The sequence below is a fragment of the Dermacentor albipictus genome, chromosome 7 (assembly GCF_038994185.2).
Source record: "Dermacentor albipictus isolate Rhodes 1998 colony chromosome 7, USDA_Dalb.pri_finalv2, whole genome shotgun sequence".
Classification (NCBI taxonomy): Eukaryota; Metazoa; Arthropoda; class Arachnida; order Ixodida; family Ixodidae; genus Dermacentor; species Dermacentor albipictus.
Genome location: NC_091827.1, coordinates 61,408,908 through 61,419,100, shown reverse-complemented (window position 1 = coordinate 61,419,100; position 10,193 = coordinate 61,408,908). Strand labels below are relative to the sequence as shown.

At 49.3% G+C, this 10,193-nt stretch overlaps 1 protein-coding gene across 1 annotated transcript in view; it reads right to left on the bottom strand.

Moving 5' to 3' along the window:
• The window catches only part of LOC135904728 (uncharacterized), a 44,824-nt gene extending 34,773 nt beyond the window's left edge, over positions 1-10,051 (bottom strand). Inside the window, exons 1-3 of the mRNA XM_065435664.2 lie at positions 10,043-10,051; positions 9,271-9,359; positions 4,922-5,890 (exon numbers count right to left, since the gene is read on the bottom strand). Of these exons, the coding sequence (XP_065291736.2) occupies positions 4,922-5,890; positions 9,271-9,301 (1,000 nt within the window). The 5' untranslated portion in view covers positions 9,302-9,359; positions 10,043-10,051. The remainder of the gene's footprint in view (positions 1-4,921; positions 5,891-9,270; positions 9,360-10,042) is intronic.
• Between the last annotated feature and the right edge of the window lie 142 nt (positions 10,052-10,193).

Below are 10,193 nucleotides of genomic sequence, written 5' to 3'. Positions count from 1 at the left end.
GAGTTGGGCGATGCATGCGCCCTACCAGTCCATTGCTGCCTGGGTGGCATAGGCGGTCATCCAAGTCCGCGCAGTTCCAAGTAGTTGCGTCAGGCTACAGAACAACGCGCACTCAAAAATGCAGACCACTGTGCGTAGTAATGAGTGAGGACAGACACGTTCCATGGTGTGAGCGGTAATATCCGGTAGGGGGAATAACCGCAGGCCAGCGCGCAAAATGACCTACGCACGCCAAGGAGTGGCACCACGGCACGGCGGCAGGGCACCGACGATGTCTAAATTGTACTAAGGCAAAAGGCTAAGTCGTTATCGAAATGTCGATAGTACAAAAACTATCGACAGTACTATATCGATGCCGCACATCTGATATCGACAGTACTTTCAAGCGCACTGTGGTACTATCGGTAATGCAATATCGCTAATGTGAAACTACGCAATGTACGCAACGTAAACCCTGCCACATGAAGTTTGCGCTGCTTTCCTGTTCGCGAATGCATGAACGGAGTGTTACGTGTGGTCAGTTAACCCAAAACTTCCAGTAATATAATTAGTGGAAGACTTCAAAACTATCGACTGCCCTTTCTAGAGCTTACTACCCATAGTACTTCTATCGATGTCTTTTGTTATACTATGTATAGTTTCGTAGCGAAATATTCATTCATTCATGTCGCAATACTATCTAATAATATCAATTGCGTTTTTTACACTATCAGATTTATAATGAAGGATAGTAAGTTTGTGACATTTTTGCATCAAGTGGTTGTGTTCAAAGCACGCACTTGGCATGGAGAAGGCACCGATGGGGGGAACCGTGTGGTACTGAACTTTACGTCGCTGGCACCTAATGCAGATCCATCGACGAACATCGCGATCCATGGTTCCCCACACGCAGCGGTCCACGATGAGGCACCGGGTTGCTCGCACGCCGGTCGAACCAGAGAATGCCACTCTTCGGACATTGCGCATCCAAACTGAGCGGCCACGAAAGTGCCGGGCGATCCGGTCGACATGCCACACACGATGGAGTCCGAGCTGAACGGCAGCATCACTTCGCCAAATGAGAAGTACAATGCTGTGGTTCAAAGGTGCAAGCCCAAGACACTGTAGGTGTCTTGGACCGCGGCCAGAGCAGCGAGGACGACACTGTCACTGTGGGTTGCCTGGAGTGCCATGACAGCGGGTCGGGAACGTGCATCAGCGAACAGATTTTGCTGGAGCCGCAAGATACGGCGGAGACCTTTTTTCGTGATTGCCCGATCGTCATGCGCTTGTCTGAGTTGCGAGATAGTCATCTGGAAGCTTTTGCATCTCGGAGTCTCGCTTTTCCTAGGTAACACAGTGCCACGGGGGAGGAAGTGCTTCACTCAGCTTGTCCCTAGCTGAGCTGCACTGTGTTGGATATCTGCAGTAATATTCTGATACGAACGACATCTGGCGCTGCTTTCTGGCTGTGTGTGCGCGTTCGTCTGATTTCAGTGATCGGAGAGCAAACGTGCGAGGCTTGTTGTCAATGAGGTTGCAAAGATCGGCTTCATCGTGGAGGTGGTGGAAGTAACGAAATGCTTGATAGGCGGCTCGGATCAGTTGCGTAACTTCTTTGCGCTACATGAAAGGCCTGCGTGTTTGGTTATGCGTGGCTGTGAATGATTTTTGTCGAAACGACGGTCGACGCCCAGCCCGGGCGAACGTGCTGTAGCGCTGTTTTGCAGGCGCTAGTTTGCGAGAGCATAACGCAAAGAGTTGTAAACTGTGCTCAGTCTGTTATTGTAGCAACGCTGCCAGGGTAAGGAGCCTCGACCGCAAGGCAAAGACGCGAGTCCGTTTTGGAGCGATAGCTCTATTACTCCAGGTAGAAACCCAGAAAACACCTGGTTCTGTAAAGCTGATCTTCAAGCTCAGCCAAGGTCAAACTGGGGCAGCCTGTCACTACCGGGGGCTGCTGCGTACTCGGCGTGGGCGCCCATATCTTCAAAGCGATCTGGGACGTGGACAAAGTGCGCGGTCGCGCAGGCCTCATCTTCGAAGCCATCCGCGATGTACACAAGCTGCGCCGGCTGCTGGTGGCTTCGTGTGCGCTGTGCTTTCGACACTTAGTTTGCGTAGAATCGAAATGCGGCATGAAGATCACTTCACTCGCTGCTGCCGCACCTAGCAGCGTTGTCTGTTGGTGCAGTTGTAGATGCAGTAGTTGCTGACGACGCCGAGCAGCATCCGTGTCCTTTCCCAAAGCAACCAAGTAAGTCGTGCTATCACTCGACAAACTGCATTGGACCACGACAATATGTAACGCGATAGCGTTAAGGGCCACGTGTCGCAGAAAATGTGGCGCTGGCATTCCGCGCCCAGAGTCGACCAAGCAAATCATTCGACCAAGCAATCAGTCGACCGGCAAAAATCATTCACAGCCACGCATACCCAAATACGCCGGAGCACCATGACGCGCAAAGAAGTTACGCAAATAATTTGTCAAAGTAAAATACGTCAGAATAATTGTAAAGTACCACTTCCACACAACCTACAGACATGATAGCATCGGATTGCATTTTGAATATACGAGAAAACATAATTCTGTTACGCGGAAACTCAAACACCAACCCCATATCAAGAGTTTCCGAAATTCACAGAGTGGCCATGCCCTCCGCGATTCGCGCCCGAGTAAAATGAATCTGCCGTTGTACTTCCCTTCTCCCAGGGTATTATTCCGACTGACGCTGAGCGTAACTCCCGATTGAAGGCACTGTCACTTCAGCTACCGGGGAAAGACGGACTGGTCTATCGTGCCGCATACATTCATGCTTCCTATTACGCCACCCTACTACGCGACAGGCTGGTTGTCCCACGAATGGAGTTTCATACAGTTACTAGAGGGAACAGTGACGCTGGTGTCTACGGAAGCTTCCAGCTAGGCAGTTCAGCCACCACGAGAATGAAGGGTAGTACATGGATTAGCCTAAACCCCGTCCTTCCGGATTTGAATGGCTTCGTGCCTTAGCAAGCAAGGTCATTTTTAAGGAAGTGCTGCGTTATAAATAATTAAATAAACAATACCGAAATTGTTCGACTGCAGGGCTTGAACACAAGACATTTATCACAGAAAGCCCGATATTGAGACCATTACGCTGCGGACGAATGGACAAGCAAGCGGAACCACAGCAATTAGCAGGGACAATGCGTGCTTCCAGTCTTCTTACCTTCTGCATTCAAAGAAAGTATAAACTGCTTTACAATTTACTCCTATTTAGGAGCAGATACAGCGTAATAAAGCAACTCACAAGAGCGTCAAAAGCCGCATGCATGAAGACCGGACAAATCCAGTGTCCTAAACATCATTCCCATGGCGGCAGAACGATAGCACTGCCAGAATTCACAAGAGTAATTATTGAAGGAAGCTCTATGTCCCAACGAGCCCAGTTTCGCTGTTCTGCGTGCGTAGTCTGGTAAACGGAACGAATTATTTGATGCCAGTTGTTCCCGTTTACGCTGCCTTCTTCAATTGTACAAACCCCGAACTAGACTTTTATGATTATTGCCTTCAACTTTCGAGTACAAACATTTGCCCTAATATTTGTAACTAATAATTTAATGAATGCAATTTATTAGTTATTTGACAACTTTTGTCACTTTTTTGTAAATTATGTCCGCCTGGGAGGATTATTCTTCTGTAGCGATGCCATTCCCGTAATTTGTGTAGGCTTTTCTTTATAAAATTGTCCGCCTTTTCACTACTGTGAAGAGGAGTGCAAGCGAAGCTCCGGATCCGCGGCTCTTCCTTAACGCCTCGGCTTCGCGCTTCCTCACGGCGAGGTCGGCACCTGGACGACGAGCCCTTTCCCGAGCGAGTTCCCGGCGGTGTTCATCAAACGTGGCCTGTTCTTCGGCCGAACGCACGACGCGCGGTCCGCTGTCGCTGCCGTTCCTTCAACGCAGCCTGCTCTTCGGCAGAACGAACCAATCGCGGACTTCCCATCAGACTGCCGGGCCTGAATTAGCGGGAAACAGGGGGCGCGAGGCGAGCGAACATGCAATCACACCCTTTCCCTCCTCCGGACGGAGGGGACGCCTGTGACTGGGTCGCGCATAGCGCTGCGCCTACTTCTTCATGTGCATAAATCTCGTTTTAAGGAGTGCGAGTGGTGAAGCGGGTGCGGTTGAATTGGTTATCGTGGTAGTGTAGCAACATAGAGGTCGGTGCTTCGAATCCGCAGCCCGACAAGCGGTTCTCATTTTCGCGCGACTTGAGCTCTGTTCTTTTTTTCTTACGGCGACAGCAACTCCGATTTGCGCGAGGGAATGCAAGCTTCGCTTGAAAAAAAATTCTCGGATGAAAAACTGAACTGCAGTAGAACGCTGAAATGCGCTAGCACGCTGAAATGGGCAGGTCGGAACGGAAATTAAAAGAAACAGCGCTGAAATACAGCAATGCGACGAGAGGAGCCCCTATTTGTCTCTTCTTTTCACCGTCCAGTTTTTTTAGAGTTGTTGTGTTTCGATGCGAAAATCATACAAAAAAAAAGACAGTCGATATCGATGTCGAGTGTAAAAGCAAAACTCGGACGGTGCGCCACGTTATTCATGCCGTATATGTGTCTGGCTTAGCGAGGCACGAGAGTTAGATCTTCGGAGCCACTTTAACTCAGCATGTGTGACCAACTTGTGATCAGCCGTATGCCGTGACTGCGGCATGTCATGCCGTTTTAAATCCTGATGGTGTGGACAACAGTCGCTGTCTGTCAGACTCCTTGGTGCAAACAAAGATCGTTCTTAATTTTTTCCTTTGTTCGACTAAGCTGCAAGGTGCCCAGTGCCAAAGAAATACAAATGAAACGATAAATATTGCGACATCGTCCTATTAGGTGGTATAGAATCGCTTCAACTCCGCGCTGCTGCCATCTCAGCTACAAGAGCTCTGGATATTACTCACGTCTGACATCCATAGTTGTGGATGGTGTAGGAGGTTCAGTTGGAGGAGGTGGACTTCGGGACGACGGCGGATGCCGAGAAACAGGTGGCGGGGCGCGAGTAACAGGTGGCGTAACAGGTGTCGAAACACGTGGCGGAGCAGGTCGCGGAACAGGTGTCGAAACACTTGGCGGAACAGGTCGCGGAACAGGTGTCGTAACACGTGGCGGAACAGGTCGTGGAACAGGTGGCGAAACACGTGGCGGAACAGGTGGCGGAACACGTGGCGAAACACGTGGCGGAACAGGTGGCGGAATAGGTGTCGAAACACGTGGCGGAACAGGTGGCGGAACAGGTGGCCGAACAGGTCGCGGAACAGGTGGACCAGCTGGTGGAGCACGTGGAGGTGGGGACGACGGCCGATGCTGAGGAACAGCTGGTGTAGCGCGAGACACAGGTGGCGTAACAGGTGGCGAAACACGTGGCGGAACAGGTGGCGGCACAGGTGGACCAGCTGGTGGAACACGTGGAGGTGGGGACGAAGGCGGATGCTGAGGAACAGCTGGTGTAGAGCGAGCAACAGGAGGCGTAACAGGTGGCGAAACACGTGGCGGAACAGGTCGCGGAACAGGTCGCGGAACAGGTGGACCAGCTGGTGGAGCACGTGGAGGTGGGGACGACGGCGGATCCTGAGGAACAGCTGGCGGAGCGCGAGTAACAGGTGGCGAAACACGTGGCGGAACAGGTGGCGGAACAGCCGGCGGAACCGCCGGCGGAACAGGTGGACCAGCTGGTGGAACTTGAGAACCAGCTGGCTTAGGCTGAAGGCGAGGCGTCGACGAGGAGTTTCTCGCGGAAGCAGTGACCACAATCGGTAGGGTCACCGGAGGAGGACTACCACCACCTCCATCTCCGCCTCCACCTCCACCACCGCCTCCGCCTCCGCCTCCGGCTCCAAAGTCAGGAGGCACTTCCTCAGGTGCGTCACCGCCTGCACATCGCGCCATTCCTTGAAACCTTGAAGCTCTGCGTACAAGCGCAGGCCATCAACTTTCTCAGAAGTACTAAAATTTGGGGCAGTTGCTACGCCCTCAATAACGGGACATTAAAGAGAAACAATAAATAAGTTTGCTTTGATGAATTAGTCTTGAAGAACTTTATTTTAGTTCATTTCGAAGTGAAGGAGGCGAGGGGAAGGGGACTATTAGAAAATAGAATGTAGGCCAAAGGTCGAATCCCGAGGTTTCGCGCAGAAACGCCATAGGACTTGTATATCAGTATGACGTCGCGAATTTGAAAGTATTTTATCGTATTTGGGACCATTCGCGTTCTTGCTCTGGTTCTTGAAACTTCCCAGGCTCAGTCCTTGTCTCTTCCTTAAAACAGAGTACTCTGTGCCCCCCCCCCCTCCCCTCCCTAACGTCACTGGGCGGGAGCAGCCGCTGTCAAACAAAATGTGCGACGTCACACCTTGCTGAGGCAGGCGTAGAGTTTCCCAGAATAATTACGGAAAGTAACGCCGGCGCTGCATTCCTTGAGCCACCATGGGAATGGTGGGTGGCACATGGATTTGTCACATCTTTGTGCTTGTGGATTCAGACGCGCTTGAGGCTCTGCTCATTGCGCCTTCAGTATTTTTCCAACTGCAGGGGACCCTGCGATCGCGCACAATCGCTACTAATTTCAGCGCATTTCAGGCTGTCGAGCTGGCCCAAATCGAAATGAGCCAAGCGTCCCAAACCCTCCGTCTTGCCCTTGAGGAACCCGTAAGGGCATTCTACGCCGCCTGTTGACGGATGCTCGCATGGCGTGATGGTTTGAATATAGGGCTTGTGTGATCGAAGTATTGCGTTCGAATCCCGCCGTCGGCCAAATTCTGACAATATTCGTCTAATTACTTGCTACACGGTACTTCGTTGAAAACGACCTGTTTGCAACTGCGTTCAAAGCCGAAAGGAAGAAGTTCAGTAAGTCCGTGCGCTACCCGATATTCCGGTGCTGACTGAACCGCCGCGCTTGCAGCTCCCAAAGACAGTAGCGGTATAGTTCTGTCTAGTATTCCAAACATTATGGGTGCGGGAATTTCAAGCGAGCGGCGTCAGTCGCCTCTAGGTCGTGCGTATTTTCTGGCCTGTTTTATTTTGTATTGTGCAGCAGTAATTTATTCACACCGCTCAAGGAATTTTTTGTTTAGTGTTCCTTCAATCTCGAGCCACTTTTGTTGCAACGAGTAAGTCCTTGCAAATATTTTCCGCTTACCTAAACAAATGACGTCCCCAAAAATTCACAACTATATATCGAAGGGAGTTGCACACAATTGAATTTCGATTTACTTTTTAGATAGACACGACAATAAATGTGGGCAACTGTCTTCCATTAAAACAGCCACTCATGTCGGGGCCAGCATTCCACGCGCCTGTACCTATATTCCGGAAAACTGGGCCACGCACTTCTACCTGGTAGCACAAGTACGATCGTCTTACATTTACTTAAACACGGTTCTAGGTAAAGGAGTGAGTAGGTTTGTCCACATAAAAGTTATAGGTATGTGAAACACTGCTTCACATAAAAGCGTCCGTTTCGAACACATCTCCGCGTACTTATATTCGCGTGTATTCCAGAAGTAAAAACAAAAATAAAAATTCCCTAATACGAACCACCTTTTCCCGTTTTTTGCAACGTTAGGAGGAACGCCGCTCCATTTAAAGCGACTGACAACTGGACAGAACGTGTTGTGTGCGTTGACGGAAATTCAATCACTATCATGTACAGTGGTAGAAATGACCGTTGTGTTCGAGATTTAGGTACGAATTCATGTTTTGAAATTGGCGAGGAAGCTTTCAAAAAACCAGCAACTTACGCGAATTGCCGTTGACGCCTTGGTATAACTTCGCGTGTACTCTATATATGAGATTACTGTACTTGAAGTCGGCCGTTATTAAGCTCCGCATATAGTTACTGCTTAAAATTGCAGTTGTTATATAATTGGGCTTTTTGCGCTTTATTCTATGCGTATTACGATGTGAAAAAAGAAAGCTTCCGCTAAGGAGCGATGCTCGTGTCTCTCGATGCATGGCGGTGCACATGATTGCTGTCGTACGCGCATGAAATTGCGAGCTCGCATGCAAGATAAATCCTTTGTTCCAGCTCGCTAAGGTATTCGAGAGACTACGGGGCTTCGGAAATGAAAAAGCCCACGCGTGAGTACGGCAACATGCGCTTAACTGCGTATCGTGCGTAAGAGCATCGCTTCACTTGAGAGAATTAACTTGGCTTGGCTAAAAAGAAAAAAAAACGCTCTGACTGATTAATGACTAGAGCTGTTGGAGAGGCAACCACGGGAGTATGCGCCGTACTAATTGTAGAAAAACTGTGAGGCTTCAGAAAACATGAATCGCAGAAAAATCGCCTCGATAAACAAAACAATAGTTTCTCCCAGCTGCGACCGCTGTTGTCGTATGCCACCCACCGATCGCGGCGTATAACTGCTATTGCGTTCACCTATCACTGGTTACACCACGCTTCCAGTGAACGACTACATCCCGACTGCAGATCGAAAAATGTCTCCTAAGCAATCTTCCAGGGCGTTTACCAGGTTACCACTGCATGATTCAATACTCTGACCGGTAACCATAAACAAAATTGGTTGCAAGCCCCATTAAAAGAGGATAAATATTTTCAAGACGTTTGCGTTTCAGGTTGGAACGTTAAGAACGACACCAATACTGCATAGGTTCATTTCTGGTGCGATGGCGCTACAGAGAGTAAACGAAGACACAAAAATATGTAGTGAAGACAAGTGCGGCACGTCTACTTCTTCACCGTATCTACTTTTATCCGTCTTCGTTTGCTCAAGGCCATCACACATTACTAGCCCATGCATAACTGCACATCCACTCATGTTAAATAGGCAGTGGGAGGCGTGGCTTGCGGACGAGGGAAAGGAGAGCCAAGTGTCTCTCCTGGACCAAGCCCAGCGAGCTGCACGCGCCAGTGGAGGCGGACTAAGGGCCCAACCGCGCTTGCCTACTTTTATTTTTTGGCAAATAATGTTTCCTTCCTTCCTTCGTTCCTTCCTTCCTTCGTTCCTTCCTTCCTTCCTTCCTTCCTTCCTTCCTTCCTTCCTTCCTTCCTTCCTTCCTTCCTTCCTTCCTTCCTTCCTTCCTTCCTTCCTTCTTTCCTTCCTTCCTTCTTTTCTGCCTTCCTTCGTTCCTTCCTTCCTTCCTTTCTTTGTTCCTTCGTTCCTTCCTTCCTTCCTTTCTTTGTTCCTTCTTTCCCTTTCCTTCCTTCCTTCCGTGGCGCCATCGCACCAGAAACCAGCCTATTCAAGTAAACTATCTGCTAACTGAGGACGCGGTAGCAGCTCCCCACCAATGGTTCCGGCCATGACGAAGAAGGCCATTGCTGCCAGGCCAAGGCACAGCAAGAATAGGACAGCAGCTATCAAGGTCGTAGAGTCACTGCACAACAATAAAGAAGCGTCTTTCTTTTGAATGCGTCATTGCGTTTGAATGGCAACCTCCCGAAATTCCTTCAACTTTCACCTTTTTCCTACGATTCGTGATTCTTTTTTTGGTCAACAACCCATTTTCGTTTTGAGTTATGTCACATACGTAAGCTTGCTTCACAAATCATGCGGTGTTAAAAAAAAAGTACTGAGCAATCGCTACAAAAGATGCATATAAATGTGACATCTTCAACATAAGCGTTTCATTTCTCGTGCGAGTAGCGAAGCTGTAATGTTGGTGCTTAAAATGCGTAATTCCTCCTTTTGGCCATATTATCCACTACAATGGCTTGCAATGCAATTAAATAATGGCATAAGACGGTGACGGCCGCTTTCTTAGGAGCGCGGAATGTAAATTCGAACGCATAGCAGAGCTTGGTACGCAAGAATGCAAGAAAATTAATACGCCGTCTTCTGCTACGTAGCCTCTAGCCACCTATAATGCCCCTCCTGGCGCGTTAACACTGCTGATCCATGAATCTATCATTTCACAACGCTTTTATTCTGAAGGTTCTGGTCGTAAAAACCGCTTCCCTAATATTTTCCTCGCATGATTTTTGCTTGTTGCCCCCGAATGTACGCGCGTTAACGCATTATCCATGAGGTGAAGCAGCTTCTTCAAACGATCAAACTTACGTGGAGTCTGGTTCTGCAAAGGAAGCCAGAACGCGCGCAACCGCAAAGTGGCCCAGTTATTGCTTGAGATCCATTTTGCTTGCGGGGAACACGAGGTGCAAGGCCGCAAGACAAGCGCTGAATTGAGAACTGCATTTTTTTTATTCAGAAA